The sequence below is a fragment of the Geotrypetes seraphini genome, chromosome 2, assembly GCF_902459505.1.
Source record: "Geotrypetes seraphini chromosome 2, aGeoSer1.1, whole genome shotgun sequence".
NCBI lineage: Eukaryota > Metazoa > Chordata > Amphibia > Gymnophiona > Dermophiidae > Geotrypetes > Geotrypetes seraphini.
The window spans coordinates 496737238-496758265 of record NC_047085.1 but is presented as its reverse complement, the minus strand read 5'-3'; the positions used below and the strand labels follow the sequence as shown (position 1 = coordinate 496758265).

At 47.1% G+C, this 21028-nt stretch overlaps 1 protein-coding gene across 7 annotated transcripts in view; it reads right to left on the bottom strand.

Moving 5' to 3' along the window:
- Window positions 1–5969: 5969 nt before the first annotated feature.
- Window positions 5970–21028, bottom strand: part of LOC117354438 (trichohyalin-like) — a 72905-nt gene continuing 57846 nt past the window's right edge. For 6 of the 7 annotated variants that reach the window (XM_033931976.1, XM_033931981.1, XM_033931978.1 and 3 more), the window contains 3 exons: window positions 12841–12888; window positions 9507–9747; window positions 5970–7462 (listed from right to left, as the gene is read on the bottom strand). In XM_033931976.1, coding sequence (XP_033787867.1) covers window positions 7029–7462; window positions 9507–9747; window positions 12841–12888 — 723 coding nt within the window. In that variant the 3' untranslated portion in view covers window positions 5970–7028. The remainder of the gene's footprint in view (window positions 7463–9506; window positions 9748–12840; window positions 12889–21028) is intronic. The other variant, XM_033931977.1, reaches the window with a different exon arrangement.

Genomic DNA, 21028 nt, shown 5'->3' with positions numbered 1-21028 from the left:
GGGAAGGGTTCCTACTGGACAGGGGGGGAGAGACAAAGAAATAAAGACAGACAGACAGCGGGCCAGGGGAGAGACAGAAATAAAGAGAGACATAAAGAAAGGGGGCAGAGAGAGAGAAAGACAGATATACAGAAAGAAATTCCTAAGTCTGCATTTCTATTCTAGCATCCGTTAATATAATGGGCTAAAAAATTAGTTCTTAAATGTTTGATTACAGCAGAAAAACATCCAAGTTATAAGTCTGCCCTAGTCCCACCCCTATCATGCCTCCAATATGCCTCGAGATTTAGACAAACTGTGGATTAACAGCATCGATATTTGTCTAGAAAATAAGTTTCGAAAATAGCAATTTAGAAGAGTTTGGCAAGACAAATGTTCATCTGTCCCTTTTTGGACCTTTCTTTTTTGAAAATGAACTCCATAATTATATATCAGGCTAACAATAGGTGCCTTCCTGTTCTATTAACTGTAGACACCCTATTATAAACTTACCCAGAGTCTAACTTGGATATCTTTTGTGCGTCCAACCTTTCAACCACTAAAATGATAATCTTGCATCAATTTCCTGACTTTCACTGCTCCATCCCTGTTGGAGTGATTTCACCAGCGCTAAGCTTGGCACAGGAAGGAACTTTGGGGAAGATTCTCAAAACCCATTGTCTAATGATGGTCGCTAGAATGGCATTGTAGTTAGGATATTTTTGTTGTTGTTGTTAGTCTAACTTGGCTTATTGCCTTTGACATTTGGTTTCAAAAGGAGATAACCCAAATTCATTAACATTAAACTTGTTCCAGCTCTTAGTGTTATACATTATTGTTTCAGTGCCACTGATCCATCCACCCTCCTTGTCACACAGATTGCTTTCAGCTGGTCTGTGCTCCATGAAGCTGTAGCCTCTGTTACGTTCTCATACCAAGGGGGATGGTGATGGCAGTGTGACTTCTGAAGTCTCCGGTCATGGCAGTCTGGTTTGACAGCATCTCTTGTTCCACATCATGCCCCTCTATGGATAGATCATAGCTGCTCCCTGGACACCTGCAGGTCTTGGCTGCAGCCAGAACCGTATCATCTAATGTGGACCTTCAACTGCAGGCAGGAAACAGAAAGATAAATACAATATAGTATTGTAGTCATGGTCTTGGGCCCTGTACCTACGAGTTTAAGCTCACTTTGGATATTGGGATACAGGCCTGATGCTCCAGGTATGCCACTTAGGGTGAATGAAGGAATGGACCAGTCACCTTTCAGTACAAAAAAGAGGCACCAGAGGATAAAACTGGTTGTCCATTGATGTAAAGAAATATCCACACTAGAAACAACCCAAACACTAATTTGTTGAGGCGAACAGGTGACTACAGCTGTAGTGAAATGGACTCCATTTGTACTGGAAGATCACTGGTCCACTCCTACTCTCTTTGCTTGTCTTTGATTTTTCCAGAGCTCTTCCTTGTTGTTGCATTGCTTGGTTATATACAGCAATCAGACTAAGAAGCTCTTACAGGAGGGTAATTCTAAAAGTGGGAGCCACATGGTAAGAGCCCAATCTATAACCGCACTTGGATTGCCAGATTCCATTATAGAATCATATTGTAAGCCAGCATCGGTGTGCCTACGTATAGCCAACCAGTTACACAGAAATATGATGGCAGATAAAAGGCTAAATGGCCTATCCACTACTCCTCCTCTCCCTGACATGTCTATTCTACACTATCTTAATTCAGTCTTTGTCTGTACCACCTCTACCATGAGACTATTCCACACATCTGGCCTATCACCTCTTCATTCTATGGTCTCTCATTCCAGAGTTTCAAATGAGACTTGCCTCGTGTTTTTATGCCACATAGGGATTTAAATGTCTCTAGTGTATCTCCCCTCGCCCACTTTTCCTTCAAAATATACATAGTAAATGATGGCAGATAAAGACCCAAATGGTCCATCCAGTCTGACCACCCCGTACCCTCCCTTTAAATTACCGATTTAATTTAAATTGTCCTTTTTCCTAGCTATTTCTGGGTCAGAAACCCATAGCTCTGCCTGGTACTGTGCTTAAGTTCCATTTACTGAAATCTCCATCAAAGCTCACTTCAGCTCATCTAAACCATCCCATCTGTTGAAGCCCATCCCGCCCATCCACAACCAAATGTCCACATACGGAAACAGACTATGCAAGTCAGCCCAGTACTGGCCTTAGTTCTTCAATATATACCATTATTTTCTGATTAGAGATCCTCTTTGTTCATCCCATGCTTTTTTGAACTCCTGTCACCGTTTTCCTCTCCACCACTTTCGCATTTCAGGCATCAACCACCCTCTCCGTAAAGAATTTCCTAACATTACTCTTGTATCTACCACCCATCAATCTCAAATTATGTCCTCTGGTTCTGCCAGATTTGCATATAATGGAGGTGACAGGCATGTAAATCCGCCCCATGCATATTCATTAGGACTATCTTGAAAACCTGACTGGCTGGTGGTCCTCCAGGACAGGGTTGGGATTGGGAACCACTGCTCTAGAGGACCATGGCAGATTTTCTGAAGCAGCCTTGCCGCAAAACGTATCAAAACCCATACAGCAGCCTAGCTCCAGCACAGATAAGTTTTTAATGTTTTAATAAGCATATAGTAGCAGATGATCTTAAGGCTACTTGATGTTTCAACAAGCGTTGTGATTGAAAAAAAGAAGTGTAACCTTTACAGCTGGGGCCGAGTCTGGTCTCTTCAAAACATTTTTCTTATGAAGATGACATAGTGCATATAATTCTCTACTAATCAGAGATTGGTGATTTTGTCTCCTCCAAAGCATACATGTTGAGATCTTCAAGGCTATCCCCAAATGCCTTATCACGTAGACCATCAACCACTTTAGTGGCCCTTCCTCTGAACTGACTCCACCCTGTTTATATCTTCCTGAAAGTGCAGCCTCCAGCACCTCACCTCCAAATATTTTTTGAAATAGTATTTTGAAAGGCCCTCAAATCTTTCTAAGTAATTGGTTAGCATTCTGATTTGAAAAGGTAATGAATTTCGAACAAAGATGCAAGATAAAGAAAACACGATGAAAATGCGTGGGTTTTTTTTTAGATCTGGAAAATGCAATACAGTACCACGTAATATACTAAGCCTTTTCCCATTTAGAATACATATCAAACTCAGCATATACAGTATAGTGTAGCATATGGGCTTCCTTTGCTTGGGAATCTGACCCCTGAACATGCCACTAGAAGTCAGGCACTGCCATTTTGTAAGAAGGCAGCGTAGCAAGTGGATATTGATCTAGCCTCCCAAGCAAGGCAGGGGAGAGGGGTATGGGAGCGGGAGGGAAGGAAAGAGTGTTCAGGGCTCACTTGAAATGCCTTTGGGATGGGGAGGCTGCTTGGCTTATTTAGGCCACCAGGCATCATCTTTTCTAGCCGAGGAAAGCATTTATTTCTCACACCCTAACACCAATGTGTGATGCACGAAACAGAAAATTACTGTGGCTGCGTGAGCTCTGTTATTCTGTCAGTTTTTTTGTTGTTTTTTTTACACAGCAGTAATTAGCATGCCATTTGTTTACTACATTAGGGGTAAAGGTTTCAGTGCCCAGACTAGGACACAGAACACAATTCCTAAAGTTTATTACATCACTCCCTCAGTCTTTAGCTATGATCCGCATCCTTAATTAGCAAATGCATCCATTCGTCTTCCTTGAAAGCCAGGTATTAACTTCATAAAACAGTTCCATTCTTCACAATAGTGATCCTGATTGTCTTTTATCCATGTTCATCTCAACTTAACTGTAAGCTCTACAAAGCAGGGGCCACCTCCCATATGTGTTTGCACAGCACCGTGTATGTCTAGTAGTATGATGTCATTAAGACAAAGATTTTGTTGTGCAAACATTTTTTTTTCTGATCTTCAAGCTACTTATGGTAAATCTTTTCATTATACAATAACATACTTTTATACACCCACTCAAGTATTTGAGTAACAAAAAAATGTCACCGTATTTATAATTGCTTCTGTGCTCAGATACTTGAAATACCAGATATGGTGCCCCTTCATTGGTATCTTCACCCCTCACTTCTTACTTCTAGGCCCAGAAGCGTGAACTGCAGCAATTCTGGTGGGTGGGGCTAGGGTTGGATTCGTTGCATTAACCGCCTCAAGGTCAAGGCTGGGGAAGAACTCCACCACATGTAGAACAGGAGGAAAACCTGGGCCAGGTTATGTCCCAAGCCTCGCCCTGTAACAGCTGGACAGGAAGGGGTTAAAACAGGGAAGGGTCAGCAAAGCCGGTGACCGGTCAAATGCGCCCCGACAATTGCACTCCCTGCTAACAATCCACAGCGAAAGCGGATACTATTTTGTCTTTTTGAGGGTTACAAAGTAACCCTCTTTTTTTAGGGGGGGGGACCCCCACTACACTTAAAAGATTCACTTGGTATCTAGTGTTAGGGTAAGATTTACATGATGATTATGGGAACCCTTTACATATGTGGATATCTGGAAGGCCCTGATTTGCTCAGACTCCTCAGGCCCCGTCCCTTGGGAGGGGCTTGAGGAGTACGAGTAAATCAGGGCCTTCCAGATATCCACTTATTGCAGGTTCAGATTGGTGCGTGCATGTCACAGGGCACTATTGACGGGGCGCAGTTGTCAAGTGCGCACTTCTCCGTGTGCACAATTGTCGGGGCGCGGAGTTGTTGGTGTGCTACAAAGCCATAAGTAGCTGCAAATGACGGCTTCAGGGGACCACTGTGCCCACAGGGGCTGATTCCTACAATACTGGAGGCCCAAAGGACCAGTAAGAAACGGTAAGCTCAAACATGTGTGTAGATTCCTAAGATCCACCGACATGAATGGCCTGAACCCTGCCCAGAGGACAATCCCTTCTGCCTGGAATTAATCATGACAAAAAGATTCTTCTGCCTCCTTAGCTGACCACTCATTCTAATGGCATTTTGTACATATTCTCCAGTAGCTGAGCGCTCCTCTTCAGAAGCTTCCTTGTTCCTGTCTCTGGGCCCTCACAGCAGAGGGTAATGGACTGCTGTCACCTATCTCCCCTCTATCTTTTAATAAGGGCTCCCTTATGGATGAGGGTTAGAAGGGAAAGGATTTTGAATTTGCCTCATGCCTTTTCAGTAGTGGCTCAGGGTAAAATACATTCAGGTACAGTAGGTATTTCTTTGTCTCCAGTCTAAGTTTGTACCTGAGGCAATTGGAGAGTTAAATGATTTGGCCAAGATCATGAGGTGCAGGAATGGGATTTGAACCCCCCAAGTCCTCTGGTTTTCAGTCCACTACTCAAAACTATTAGCCTCCTCCTCTGTTAGGTTTCTACCTCTCCTTTTTACTCATTGCTGCCCCTTAGAGGAACCTTCTGGGCATTAGAATGATGGCAGATAAAGGCCAAATGGCCCATCTAGTCTGCCCCTCCACAGTAACCATTATCTCTTTCTCTATCTGAGAGATCCCAAGTGCTTATCCCAGGCCCTCTTGAATTCAGACAGTCTCTGTTTCTACCACCTCTTCTGGGAGACTGTTCCACACATCTACCACCCTTTCCGTAAAAAAGTATTTCCTGAGATTACTCCAGAGCCTCTCACCACTTAACTTCATCCTATGCCCTCTCATTGCAGAGTTTCCTTACAAAAGAAAGAGACTCGACTCATGCACATTTATATTACGTAGGTATTTAAACGTTTCTATCATATCTCCCCTCTCCTGCCTTTCCTCCAAAGTATACAGATTGAGATATTTAAGTCTGTCCCCCCATACACCTTATCACGAAGACCACACACCATTTTAGTAGCCTTCCTCTGGACCGACTCCATCCTTTTCATATCTTTTTGAAGGTGCGGCCTCTAGAATTGTTATTCACACCAGCCGTGTGTCTACTCTATTGCAAATTTTGGTGTCCTCCGCAAAGAGGCAAATCTTACCCTTCAGCAATATCATTTATAAAGATGATAAAAAGAACAGGCCCAAGAACAGAACCTTGAGGCACACAACTGGTAACATTCCTTTACTCAGAGCGATCTCCATTGATCACTACCCTCTGTCGCCTTCCACTCAACCAGTTCCTGACCCAGCCCATCACTTTGGGATCTATCCCAAGGGCGCCCAGTTTGTTTATTAGATGTCTGTGTAGAATACTGTCAAAGGCTTTGCTAAAATCTAAATACAGCACATCCTCTTTCCAATTCTCTGGTCACCCAGTCAAAGAAATTGATCGGATTTGTCTGCCAAGACCTACCGCTAGTGAATCCATGTTGCCTCCAGTCCTGTAATCCACAGGATTCCAGAAACTTGACCATGCTCTGTTTTAAAAGCGTTTCCATTCATTTGCTTACCACCTTTCATCTGTCCCTTACACCCTGCATTCATATCCATACCCCTCTTTTACACAATCTTCTTTTCAGGATCCCATTTAACTCCATTTTGCTTGTAATGTCCTGGCAGGGTTGTTGCAAGCTTTCACACCCCTTCATATTTCTGCCTGTACCCTCCCCCCCAAGACACACATTCCCACAGAATGCTTATCCACCAAATATGTATCCTCTTTTCAGGTCAACTCAGATATTCAGCCTCTATTCTCCTTCTTAGCATTCTAAAGGCCACCCTAATTATTACAGCAATAAGGTCATTGTTTTGGGGATAATGTCCCTAAATAGGTGAGTTTTGCGCATAGCAGGACAGGTAGTGTAGGGTGGGCAGGGGCAGATGAACATCCTATTTGCTTGGGAGGGTCAAACAAATCAAGCTGTGTCCTTGTACCCTTATCTACCTGGCAGCTGCTGGTTTGTGTGACAAAAATGTGGCAATGCCATGAGCCCTGTGGCCCACCCCATTCCACGGCCTAAGTAGACAGTTTCGGCCTCCCTGATTTCCTGCTAGTGCGCTTCTGAATTGTGCCAAAGAGAGCTGCTTCATGGAGGTTGAGGGTACAATATACACAGGCAGCACGTTAAGGTGGGTATCTTCTAGTAATTAAGGAACCATATTTCCTGAATGCCAAATTTTTTTCTCAGGTTCTAGACATTTATGTCATCTCCCGTCCACTGTGATAGCTCTTCTGATGCTGGGAGAGATCCGACATATGGCCAAAAGTCTTCTGACAGTCTGTGCATTTATACAGTTTTTCTCCAATATGTATCCTTTGATGCTGCATCAGATCAAAGGTCTGCGTGAAGCACTGCCCACACTGGCTACAGGTATATACTCTTTCGCCCCTGTGTGGCTCCTGAGGTGTGGCGAGGTCTATCAGTGCATTGAATCCCATAGCATAGCCACTGGGCTGCTCCAGGCTCTTTCGTGTATATTTTCTCTCCTGCGCCTTTGACGTTCTCCAGGTTTGGCCGCTACTACCACATTGCAAAGTCTTCTCTTTTGCGTCCATCACTTTGACTGCTTTCAGTTTTTCACCCCGCCCTTTGCTCTGTTTCTCCATTTGAAGTTTGACTGGAGACCCAGCATCTGTTGAATTGAAAGGGAAGCCCAAAATTACCAAAAGATTGTGTTAACAGAAAAACAAACAAACTGTGCAATACTTTTGTTTCACTCATAAGTCCTAAGCACTGCTATACAGAGACAAACTGATAATCCATCAAGCCCAGTATACTGCTTCCAGCAGTAGCCAATCCAGATCCAAATACCTAGCAAGATCCTAAAGATAGTAAAACAGATTTTATGCTCCTTACCCTAGAAATAAAGAGTAGGTTAACTGCTTTTACCACATTCCCTAGCAACAAATTCCAGAGTTTAACTACATTGCTGAAGAAATATTTTCTCCGATTCATTTTAAATTTACTACTCGGTAACTTCATTGTGTGTCTCCTAGTCCTTGTATTTTTGGAAAGAACAAGTAAGGAAGGTTAGGGCTCTTCAGCTTGGAAAAGAGATGGCTGATGGCGGATATAATCAAGGTCTACAAAATTCTGAGTGGTGTAGAACAAGTCACATGAATCAATTTTTTAATCTTTCAAAAATCACAAAGACTAGGGGACATTCAATGAAGTTACACAGAAATATTTTTTTAAAACAAATAGGAAGAAATATTTTTTTCAAAGAATAGTTAAGCTCTGGAACTCGTTCCCAGATGTAACAGCAGTTAGCATATCTGGGTTTGGACAAGGTCCTGGAGGAAAGATCCATGGCCTATCAAGTCTGCTTGCCCTGGGATTTGTGACATGGAATGTTGCTACTTGTGACCTGGATTGACCATTGTTGGAAGCAAGATACTGGATTAGATAGACCATTGGTTTGACGCAGTATGACTATTCTTATGTCCCCCCCCCAGATCTGGCATCTCTTTCTTCCTCCACCCCCCCTCCTCCTCCTCCCCCAGATCTGTTCGCTCTCCTGAAGTCAGACTTTCTCCGACTAGCACAGGGGTCGTCCCCCCTCTGCTGCATCCTACCATGTGACAAGAGGAAGTTGTGAGAGAGAAGGCAAGACACCTTTGCTTGCCAGAGGTAATCTGGCTTCATTACTGCTGGTGAAAAACATGCAGTTTGAAGGGCAAGGGAGAAATAACTGGACCTTCTGGGTGAGGCAGGGTTTTCAAGGGTGATGACGCAGAAGAACTGAAAGAAATCTCGGTGAATCTGAAAGATGTACTAAGCCAAATTGACAAGTTAAAAAGTAATAAATCACCTGGACCAGATGGTTAAAAAGTTATAAATCACCTGGACCGGATGGTATCCTAGGGTACTGGAAAAACTCAAAAATGAAACTGCTGACCTGCTAAAATTGGCTGAAGTACCTGAAGGGTGGCCAATATTATACCAATTTTAAAAAAGGGTTCCAAAGGTGATCCAGGAAATTACAGACTGGTAAGCCTGATTTCAGTGCTGGGCAAAATAGTGGAATAGGCTCCTGAGAAAATTAAAGTGTCATGGGATAGGAGGCAAAGTTCAGTTGTGGATTAGGAATTGGTTAGCAGATAGAAAACAGAGGGTAGGGTTAAATGGTCACTTTTTTCAATGGAGGAGAGTAAACAGTGGAGTGCCACAGGGATCTGGGCTGGGACCGGTGCTATTTAAGTTATTTATAAATGATCTGGAGATTGGAACGATGAGTGAGGTAGATTACATTTGCAGATGACACTAAACTGTTCAAAGTTGTTAAAACACATGCAGACCTTAGGAAATTGGAAGACTGGGCGTACATTGAACCTCTAAGAGAGAGCAAGGCCTGTAGATGGCATGGATAGGCAGACTAGATAGGCCATATGTTCTTTATCTGCCTTCATTTTTCTATGGTTCAAAAAGCAGCTGTAGTCAAAGTACAACAGTAAGTCATACAAACGTAAAAATGAATCACCAGTGTGGAACTATTAACTACAAAACAAAATTCAACATTTAAAAGCACAATGTCCAACTGTAGAATTATTGCAGGGTGATCATGATTTTACAGTTGGAGCGGGGGTGGGGGCGTGTGTGTGAACCAATGACCTAGGGAAGCCCTCTAAAGAAAATATCCCCCCACACTGCAGGCAAAGCCACAAACTGCTAAGCACCTTGCCGCTGTTGCTCCTTCCTTTCCCACTGCTGTTGTCTTGGGGTCTCTCTGCTAGGGCTGGGCTCCACATGCTGTCTCTCTTTCTGTTCCCTGGGCTGCTTCAGTCTCTCCTTCTGTGGCCTGAGCCCCTCTACAGATTCCAATTCCTTGAGAAACGCATCCAGGTTTTCGGCTGTTCCGGCTCTCCTCCTCTTCCTTAGTTCATCCAGTGTGAGTGGCGATTTACAGTGAGGAAAGAGCTAGAGGGAAGAAGCACAGTGAGTTTGTGTCCATTAGTAAAAAAAGAAAGGGAAGGCGTGATGTCTATAACGGGGCAATGCACAACTTGAAAAAACCCTCATAGCCTTGTGTTCCTTAAATCAGATTAACATAATAAGAATAGCCTTACTGGGTCAGAGCCCTGGTCCATCAAGCCCAGTAATCCGTTCTCACGGTGGCCAATCCAAGTCACTAGTAGTTGGCCAAAACCCAAGTATTTATTCATGCTCGATGTCCACATGCTAGCAAAAAGCTCTTCAGTAGTTTACAACATTATTAAAACAAGCAATAATCATTATGTAAAACAACAAATTAAAACTTTAAAATAAGCAATACACAATTACACTCATAAAATATAACCTGTATGTTATTGCATTTATTTCCCCTTTGCTGAGAAATCCAAGACTGGTCCCTTCCTGGAATTGGGCATCTTTGAAGCACTGGACATCTGGCTCCAATTTTTTTTTTTTTTTTCAGAACAGGTTAATTCAGGCCTTATTTTACCCTATTGCATGCTGGGACACGTAGTCCTAGTTACCCTAAGCAAAGCAGAACTAAACGTCAGTGCACGCAAGAGGGTAAAAGCAGGATGGATCACCTTGTCTTTGAAAAAAAGGGCAAACAAAAACAGGAGTAAGCCTCCATAAACCAGCTGGTCAATTGTGCTAGAAACTGGTTGAGAGATTAAACACTGCAGTGGTGGTTAATGGAGCTCACTCTGAGTAGAAAGGTGATCAGTGTGGAGTTCCACAGGCCTGACTCTATTCAACATCTTTGGGAGTGACGTTGCAGAGCATTCAGAAGGAAGTGTTTAAGTCTTTTTTGTAGACAACACTAAGCATCTGCAATAGAGAATGACATGGTGACAAAATTCATCACCATTCTCGTCTCTGCAGATAACCATCACGTCATTCTTTAAGGAGAGAGGGAAGAATCAGAGTAGGAATGGGCACAGCTACCGACCCTCAAGCCTTGCATTGAAGAATGCTGGTGTAGAAGGACTGAGGTTGAGATAGACACTAAAGAATGACAGTCTCTGGTATTCAGAGCCGATACTGTGATGTCACAATGCTTTATTCCACCAATGACAGCCAACCTAATCAGTGATGTCACAATGGGTTCATTATCCCATTCTTGGCTCACATAAGAATCGGAGTATGATTGGGTTCAGCCACCGACTCTCACGCCTTGCACTGAAGAATGCAAGTGTAGAAGGACTGAGGTTGAGATATACACTACAGAATGACACCAGATGGTTTCCTGCAGTTATCCGCAGGGTCGAGAACGGTGATGAATTTTGTCACCGCGCCATTCTTATCTGCAGCAGAGATACACATCCCAGCATGCAGGGTGCTTCAAGAAAGCGCACAAGAAGTGATTAAGTACTTGGCAGTCGAGATTCAGTTGTGCATCTGGGATAAAAAAATCTTATGGGGGCAGTATACAATATAGGGAGGGGGGGGAAACAGCCAACATATCAAGGTATGCCAAGAGGGAGAGACCCATCCGCATGATCCAAACCAGTGATTTCAAAATTCAAAACCACTGCTGCTTTGCAGTGGCTTGAGCCAAAGGGCTGCTAGGGTGTTGTACAGGTAACAACATAACTGATGGAAATGAGGTGGTGATAAATGCATCTGTAAAGGTTGTTTATACTCCATGTATATTTGATTGGAATTTATTAACCACCTTTATGAAGTGATTCACCCAAGGCAGTGTACATCAAGTTTTTTTTTAAAAAATCAGGTACTCTTTAAACATTTTCCCTGTCCGTCTTGGGGGGGCAGTAGAGGTTTAAATGATTTGCTCAGGGTCACAAAGACCAGCGCGGAGTTTGAACCCACACACCTCAGGGTGCCGGGGCTGTTGCTCTAACCACTATGCCACACTCTCCTCTTGCATCCTTACACCTTAAGGCAGGGGTGTCAAAGTCCCTCCTCGAGGGCCGCAATCCAGTCGGGTTTTCAGGATTTCCCCAATGAATATGCATGAGATCTATTTGCATGCACTGCTATCATTGTATGCTATTAGATCTCATGCATATTCATTGGGGAAATCCAGAAAGCCCGACTGGATTGCGGCCCTCGAGGGACTTTGACACCCCTGCCTTAAGGGGATTTAGGATACATCTCAGGCCTTCCCCCAGGGTACCTGCCTTTGAGCACTGTGGCCCTGATTCTATAAAAGGCGTCTAACATGTAGGTACCAAGAAGCGCAAGTGTGTCAATCATAAGTTAGGTACCGTTTATAGAATTGTGCCTAGCAGCACCTTGAGAAGGGCCTCAAAGTGACGGGCTGGGTCAAGAACTGGTTGAGTGGAAGGCGACAGAGGGTAGTGATCAATGGAGATCGCTCTGAGGAAAGGGATGTTACCAGTGGTGTGCCTCAAGGTTCTGTTCTTGGGCCTGTTCATTTTAACATTTTTATAAACGATATTGCTGAAGGGTTGTCGGGTAAGATTTGCCTCTTTGCGGATGACAGCAAAATCTGCAATAGAGTAGACAACGCCAGATGATGTGAATAACATGGCCGGGTACTAGTGACCTGGATTGGCCACCGTGAGAATGGGCTTCTGGGCTTGATGGACCATTATTAGTCTGATCCAGTAAGGCTATTCTTATGTTCTTAAAAGACCTATCGAAGCTTGAAGAATGATCTAAAATTTGATGCATTAGGGCTGTAAAAACCCGAAAGGAACAGTACAGTTTAGGGGGTGAAGAACTTATGTGCACAACATAAGAGCGGGACTTGTGTGTGATTATGTGATCTTAAGGTGGTCAAACAGATTGAAAAGATGACGGCGAAAGCTAGAAGGATGCTAGGTTGCATAGGGAGAGGTGTGGCCAGTAGGAAAAAAGAGGTATTGCTGCCCCTGTATAAGACTTTGGTGAGACCTAGAGGCCACACCTTCAAAAAGATATAAAAAGGATGGAGTCGGTCCAGAGGAAGGCTACTAAAATGGTGTGTGGTCTTCATCATAAGGCGTATAGGGGCAGACTTAAAGATCTCAATCTGTATACTTTGGAGGAAAGGCAGGAGAGGGGGAGACATGATAGAGATGTTTAAATACCTACATGGTGTAAATGCGCATGAGTCGAGTCTCTTTCATTTGAAAAGCAGCTCTGAAAAGAGAGGGCAAAGGATGAAGTTAAGAGGTGATAAGATGATTTGTTTTTTTTTGTTTTTTTAACAGAAATGGTGGTAGATGCGTGGAACAATCTCTGTGTCTGAATTCAAGAAAGCGTGGGTTAGGCACGTGGGATCTCTTACCGAGAGAGAGGAAGAGATAATGGTTACTGCAGATGGCCAGACTGGACGGGCCGTTTGGCCTTTATCTGCCATCATATTTCTCTTTCTAAAGCAGTCTTAGGCACCAGCGAGGCGTTCAATCCTTAGACATACTCTATTTATGCCTGGGTTTTCTTGGCCTAAATGAGTGGAGTAGACACCTACCTTGAAGTGATAGCCGTCTACCAAGCCGGGTGCCTACGATCCAATTAACAGCGCCAATTAAGGTTTTTAAAAAATAATTAACCCCCTGTTTTACTAAGCCGTGGTAGGTTTCTATCTTGGACAAAAGCGCTAAATGTTCCGATGCTCACAGAATTCCTATGAATGGAGCATTTAGCGCTCTGGGCCATGGTAGAAACCTCTATCATGGCTTAGTAAAAGAGGGGCTATGTCAGGCAATTAACTTTATGCACCTTTTATAGAATCAGGGCCGGTATATGCCTTTAAGTCGAATTAATCAGTGGCAAATCACACAGTGAAGGACCCTCCCATTTTGTTCTTTTGGGTACAAGACAGGAGTGTTTTCTGCCATTGCCTTGTGTATTGTGAAGTCCCTTCTAAAAAATGGCTTAACTGTTGAAATTAATGTATGTCACAATCAATTAATTTAAATGAGAGAACCTAATTTCTCAAAGTTGCCACGAAAAGTCATATTCCTAAAGTTCTCTCTCTAAATCAAGGGGATTCTCAGATAACCGTGCGAATAGCATAATTCACTCACGGTGAATAAAAGGAAAGGAGAAATTAGGTTCTTACCTGCTAATTTACTTTCTTTTAGCTTCTCCAGACCAGTAGAGGTTAATCTTTACGAATGGTATATGTCCAATCATGACCAGCAGGTGGAGACTGAAAACAAAACTTTGGGACAGTATATACCAGGGGTCTGCAACCTTTAAGACATAAAGAGCCACTTGGACCCGTTTTCGAAAAGAAAAAAAAAACTTGGAGCCGCAAAACCATTATAAAACAAATCTAACACTGCATATATTGTTTCTTATCTTAATGCTATATACAGGATCACTAAATTGAAAATAAAATCATTTTTCCTACCTTTGCTATTTGGTTGCACTTTCTTCTTCTGACTGTGCATCCAATCTTTCTTCTTTTCTTTCAGCCTCCTGTATGTTTCCTCTCCTCCAGACCTCATTCTCTCCCCCAACTTTTTCTTTCTGTCTCCCTGTTCCCCCTTCTTTCTGTCTCCGTGCCATCCCCCAAGCCACTCGGTTTGCTGCCACCGCAATCGGGGAACAGCCCCCAAGCCACCACCGTCCCAAGCTTTCCCTGCAGAAGTGTTGCGCTGACCAGCATTCCGCTCCCTAACGTCAATTCTGACGTAGGAGAGGAAGTTCCGGGCCAACAAGGCATTTCTCCTCATTCCATCCAGCCTGAGCCCCATCTCTCCTTGATCCAGCATTTCCCTTCTGTGTCTGTCAGAATTACCATTCCACCTATTTTCCAGCATCACCCTTCTTTGTGTCTATCTCACCTATATCCCTATCTCACCACTTTTTCAGAATCTTCATTTGTCTCTGTCCTTATCTTTACGCCATGTTCACCATTTGCCCTTTCAATGTCTTTATCTCCCCCCACACACTTTTTCAGCATTACTTCTATGTCTCTATTTCACCTCCTCTTCATGTCCCCTCTGTATCTCTATCCTTATTCAGTAGGTCCTGCTTACCCTTTCTCTTCTTTGTGTCACTATCTCCATTTTCAGCTTTCCCCCCCTTTTCCTTTGTTAATGCACCCGGTAGCCAGAATCTTTCCACCCTCCCTCCACTCCGGCCCAGCCCAGTATGGAATATTTCCTTTTGTTTCCCTCCCCTCTCTCTTTCTTTCTCTCTTCCCCTCCCTCACCACGAGTCCTGCATCTGGCCCTCTCCCTTCTACCTGCACCTGGCAACACCCCCCTGCTCCGCAGCTCTCTTCAGCAACTTGTCAGCAGCAGTGATCAAGACAAGCTGCCGACATCGAGGCCTTCCCTCTACGAGTCCCGCCTTTGTGGAAAAAGGAAGTTGAAACAAGCGGGACTCGCAGAGGATAGGCCCCGACGTCAGAAGCTTGTGTCGATCGCTGCTGCTGAGTTGCCGAAGAGAGCCGCGGAGCAGGGGATGTGGCCGGAAGCAGGTAGAAGGGAGAGGGAGATAGGAAGGCTGTAGATCTCCGGAGCACGACACCGACCCCGGCCAGGATGATTTCTTTTTCAGCGTGCACCTTACAAGTCCAGCGTCGCGGCGGGAAATAGCCATGCTGAGCAGTGAGCTCAGCACTACACAGATGAAAGCCTTGCTTGCTGATTGGTCCGGCGGCACGGCAGGGCGGGGCCGCCGGACCAATCAGCAAGCAAGGCTTTCATCTGTGTATGTGCTGAGCTCACTGCTCAGCATGGCTATTTCCCGCCGCGACGCCGGACTTGTAACTGCATGCCTGCGTGACACACTACCGGAGCCGCAGCAAAGGTGGAAAAGAGCCACATGCGGCTCTGGAGCCGCAGGTTGCCGACCCCCGGTATATACTATACTCCCTTCTCTATTTCCCTCAGTCTGCCGAATAGCCAAGCAGAACTAAGAACTGGAAAACAGAAAGAAAACAATACTTCGAACAGGAGTAACAAATAACATACCCAAATGCTGTTGGAAAATGCAGAGGAGAAATACCAGAAGGAAAATGTCCCCACAGCTCGCCAGCTAAGCCAGCCGAGCCACAGCCGCTGTTCTTTAATTCTCCCCGGCCCTAGAAAAATACTAGAACCCGCAGCAAAAAACAAAAACTGCCCGCGAAATAGCCCCAACAACAACAGACAGGGTGGGGACCTCTACTGGTCTGGAGAAGCTAAAAGAAAGTAAATTAGCAGGTAAGAACCTAATTTCTCCTTCTTTAGCACTCTCCAGACCAGTAGAGGTTAATCTTTACGAATGGGACGTACCAAAGCAGTCCCTCATATGGGCGGGACCCCCGAAGGGCTGACACCAGAACACACACACCGAACACCGCGTCCTGACGCGCCAGAACATCTACCCGAAAGAGGCTGACAAAGGAATACAAGGAAGACCAAACCGCAGCCTTACAAATGTCCACTGGAGGCACGAGCGACGACTCAGCCCAAGAAGCCGCCTGACCCCGAGTAGAATGAGCTTTGAGAAACTCCGGAACTGGCTGCTGCCCCAGAAGAGAAGCGGAAGCAAAAGTCTCCTTGATCTAGCATGCAATAGTAGCCCTAGAAGCACCAGCCCCCCTAAGAGGACCAGTCAGAAGGACAAAGAGATGATTTTATTTCCTGATCTCCTGGGTCCGCTGCACATAAGAGCGAAGGACCCGACCAACATCCAACTTGCTCAGCTGTCTTTGCTCAGAAGAGCCCTCCCAACTACCCAAGACCGGGAGGACTACAGATTGATTGACATGAAAAGGAAAAACTACTTTCGGCAGAAAAGGAAGGAACAGGCCTCAAGACAACCTGCTCCCTAGAAAACTCCAAGAAGGGAGCCCTACAAGAGAAAACCTGTAGCTCAGAAACACGCCTAGCGGAAGAAATGTCCACCAAAAAGACCGTCTTCAGAGTAAGGTCCTGCAAAGAGCAGCCGCCCAACGGTTCGAAGGGCGGGTGCATCAGAATAGAGAGAACCAGACTGAGATTCCAAGAGGGAACAGAGGACCGCACAGGAGGCCTGAGCACCTTGGCCGCCCGCAAAAAGCGAATCACATCAGGAAAGGCTGTCAAACGCTGACCTGTCACAAACCCCCGAAAGGCTGACAAGGCCACAAGCTGAACCCGGAGAGAAGCCGAAGCCAGGCCTCTATCCAGACCAACATGCAAGAACTCTAGGATGTTAGGCACAGAAACGCGAAGAGAGACCACTCCCCGCACCTGGCACCACCCCTCAAAGAAGTGCCAAATCCACACAGAAGCCTGAGAGGTAGAAAGCCTCCAGGACCCCAAGAGTGTAGAAATCACCATATCTGAATACCCCTTCTTACCAAGACGACCCCTTTCAAAAGCCAAGCAGTAAGACAGAAGGGAGACGGGTCGAACATGGGAATGGGACCCTGCGTCAGAAGGTCGTCCAAGGAAGGCAGAGGAAGAGGATCCGCCACCAGAGTGTCACCAGATCTGCGTATCACGGATGTCGAGGCCAATCTGGAGCCACCAGAACCACCAGACCCGGATGGCGAACAATGCAGAGAAGAACTCTGCCCACTAATGGCCACGGAGGGAACATGCACAACAGCCCCTCTGTTGGCCATGGTTGAACCAGAGCATCCAGACGCTCGGCCAGTCCATCCCTGCGACGACTGAAGAAGCGGAACACCTCGGCATTGCCACTCGTGGCCATCAGGTCCATCAGGGACTGACCCCAAGCCTGCATTATCAACTGAAAAGCCACGGGGCTGAGACACCACTCCCTGGGATCTAAGATGTGACTGAGGAAGTTTGCCTGAACATTCTCCACCCCGGCCATGTGAGAGGCCGAGAGGTCCAGAAGGTGTGACTCCGCCCCAAAGCATGAGCCGAGCCACCTCCCCCGCCACCTGAGCGCTCTTGGTGCCCCAACGATTGACATAAACCACCGCTGTGGCATTGTCAGACAGGACTCTGACCGACTTGCCCATCAAGAGGGAGCGGAAGGCTAACAGCGCCAGAGGGACGGCTCTGGTCTCCAACACGTTGATCGACCAGGACGCCCCCTCCATGGACCAGGTGCCCTGAACTGAGTGAAATAGACACTGAGCCCTCCCAACCGAGGAGACAGGCATCTTTGAGAAGCTCCGTCCACTGCGATAGATCCAGACTCATCCTCTGGACCAGATGAGAGGTCTGGAGCCACCAAAGAAGACTGTAGTGCACCAAGCCTCACAGAGGGACAGGGACCTCCAAACTGTGCTCTGGGGTGACCATCTACGGAGCAGAGCATACTGAAGAGACACATGTGGGTCCGCGCCCACCTCACAACATCCAGGAACGCTGCCATCGACCCCAAGACTTGGAGGAAATCCTGCGCCCGAGGACACCAGGACGCCAAAAGAAGGCGAATCTGAGATTGCAATTTGCTTACCCAGGCCTCTGGAAGGAAGACCTTCCCCAAGGAGTGTCGACCAGAACCCCAAGGTACTCCAGATGCTTGGAAAAGTTGACCACCCAGCCCAGTGACCGGAGAAACTCAACCACCGAGCCGTAACTCGGGCGCTCTCCTGCAACGACTTCGCCCGAATCAACCAGTCATCCCAGTAGGGGTACACCAGAATGCCCTCCGACTGCAATGCCGCCGTGACGACCACCATCAACTTGGTGAACATCCGGGGAGTCATGGCCAGGCCCAAGGGAAGCACACAGAACTGATAGTGCAGACCCAACCTCGCAAAGCAAAGAAAGAGCTGAGGAGAGGTCCTAATGGAAAAAAGGCAAGTAGGCCTCCGCCAGAGCGAGAGAAGTCAGGAACTCCCCCGGCTGAACCGCCAGAAGGACAGACTGCAGTGTGTCCATGCGAATAAAAGGGAATTCTGAGAGTCCTGTTGACCTCGGTTTAAACCAAGTGGGCCGAAAGGTCCCCTCCCTTTAGGGCCCCACAAAAGAAAAGGCGTACCAGCCGATACCGCACTCCTGAGGGGACACTGGACAACTGCTTTGAGATCTAGCAAGCGCTGAAGGGTCTGGCGAAAGGCTAGCGTCTCTCATGCCACCTGACATGGAGAAACTAGATATGATCCAGCAGAGAGCGGGCAAAATTCAAGTACATAACCGTCCCGCACCACCACCAGGACCCACTGATCGTACGTGATCTCGGCCCACTTGGGAAACAAGTTGCGAAGCCGGGCACCCACGGGAACTAAAGGGGGCGCCGGCAAAGAGCCATCGCGCAGAACGGGCAGCAGGGGAACCGGGGGGGGGGGGAACTCCCAGCCCCCCGATGGGCCCCCTGAAAGGACTGCATGCGCTAAGCCAACCGACCCCGGGGAAAAACCGGAAGCCTGGAAAGAAGCAGTCCCATGCCCCAGGCGAAACTTGCAAAATTCCCGCAGACGCCCCTGGGCAATGCCAACCCGAGACGCCGGGCGGGCACGGTCCTCAGGCAGACGGGGCACCTCAGAGTCTGTCAGAGTCTGAACCACTGGATCTAAGTCCTCTCCAAACAAAAACAACCCCCGAAAGGGAAATTTTGGGAAGTTCAGTTCTGGATGCGGCAACCGCCGACCAAGCGCGAAGCCACAAGGTACAGCGTGCGGCCACCAAAAGTCCCAGACTTAGCTGCACCAAGTCACAAAGAACAACCGAGAGGAACGAGGCAGTCATCTCAATCTTCACCACCTCCTGATCCACTAAGGACCAGTCATCAGACTCACAATCCAGGACACGCTCAGACCACCGAAACACGGTGCGAGCCACCAGCCCCACACAAATACCCCCAAGGCAGAGACATCAAAATTATACTTAGAAGTGTCTCTAATGTACGCTCCTCAGAGACCCTAAGAGCAGAACCGTCCATAACAGGCACGGTATGCCGCTTAGTAAATGCCAAGACCACCGCGTCCCCCATTGGCGAAATTAAGGTAGCCCTATCCCCCTCCGGGATGGGATACCCATGAGCCAAGGCGCACACCAAACAAAACGGCGCCCGTAGGCCACTGCGCCACCACAAAATCCCGAAAATCTTGACGCACAGGAAAAGAGCGGGAAACAGGACAGACCCCCTGAAGCAGAGTGGCCCCCATACGCAGGATCTCCGGTGGCGCAACTTCAAAAATGCAGCACCAAGGAGACCTGCTACATCAGGTCTAAAAACTCATCCCTCTGAATAAAAAGCGCACCACGGACGCATCTGCTCTGGAAGACGGGAAACCCGCCGCCCCGCTGCCAGCGGGCGTCCCCTCCAGAGGATCCTGGAAGCCCGCCAAAGCGGCCAGGTCCTCAATCATGCCAACACGCTCCTCCGACCACCAATTTGCAATCCAAGCCCCCCCGCGGGCGCTTAGATGAGGGAGGAGGAAGAGGGGACGCCAAACGAAAAGAGGGAGGCAAAGCCATAGGGGGCACGGAGAGAAACCACCCCCGAAACCCCCCAGGTGCACGTGGGACCCCCAATTATCTGCACAAAGAAAGAAATTAAATTGGGGGCAAAAAAACCCTGGGGGTCCCCAGGGACTCCCTGCCCCAGCAGGGGTCCTTGCTGAAACCTGCCCCTGTGTTTGCAATACAGGGGGAAGGTCACCTGAGGTTGCAGACAAAATGGAGGGGCCAGACAGAGAAAATGGCGAAGTTCCCGCCAAAAATGCTCCCTCCATGGCCTGTAGCGGCTGAGAAGCCTGAACAGTCCCAGCCGCTAAAACAGGCAAGTCGGCATCAGCTGTCAAAAAATCAGCTGAGAGGGAATCCTTCGGGGAATCCCTCCGTGGGCGGTTGGGGAAGACCGGGCTTCCCCACTGCTCCCAGCCGACTCGCGAGGCACCATCAGCAGGGAGCTCTGGGCGCCTGCAGCCGCTGCCGACGGAGCTCCACCACTTCACCGGCCCAAACTACCGAATTCAGTCCGGCCGCGAGTGCCTTGCGGCTGGACCTAATTGTGTCCCACTCCCCCGGAGAAGGGCACAATTGCTCCATACGCGACCTAGCTAGAAACAAAGTGCCGGTTAGATGAAAAAATACAGTAAAAACCATTAAACTGACAGGGAAGCAACCCTGCAGACCGGCACTACTTCAGGATTTTTTTTTTTTTTTTACAGAACAGACTCCACAGGCTCTCGAAGCAATATGCCTTGCTTGATTTAGGGGGCAAGGCTTACTGCTGAGGCTCCTCTAGAAAAATGTGGGGAGGTGGAGGAAGTGGGGGGAGGGACCCCGCTCGAGACCCGCCGGGTTTGACACCCCCGAGGTCGGACGAACCCCCAAACAGGGCCCGCCCAAGCTCTGTCCGGCCAAAAATAGGGACTATAAACCCCCTAAACAAATTCCAACAGCCCTACCAAGGGAGATGGGTA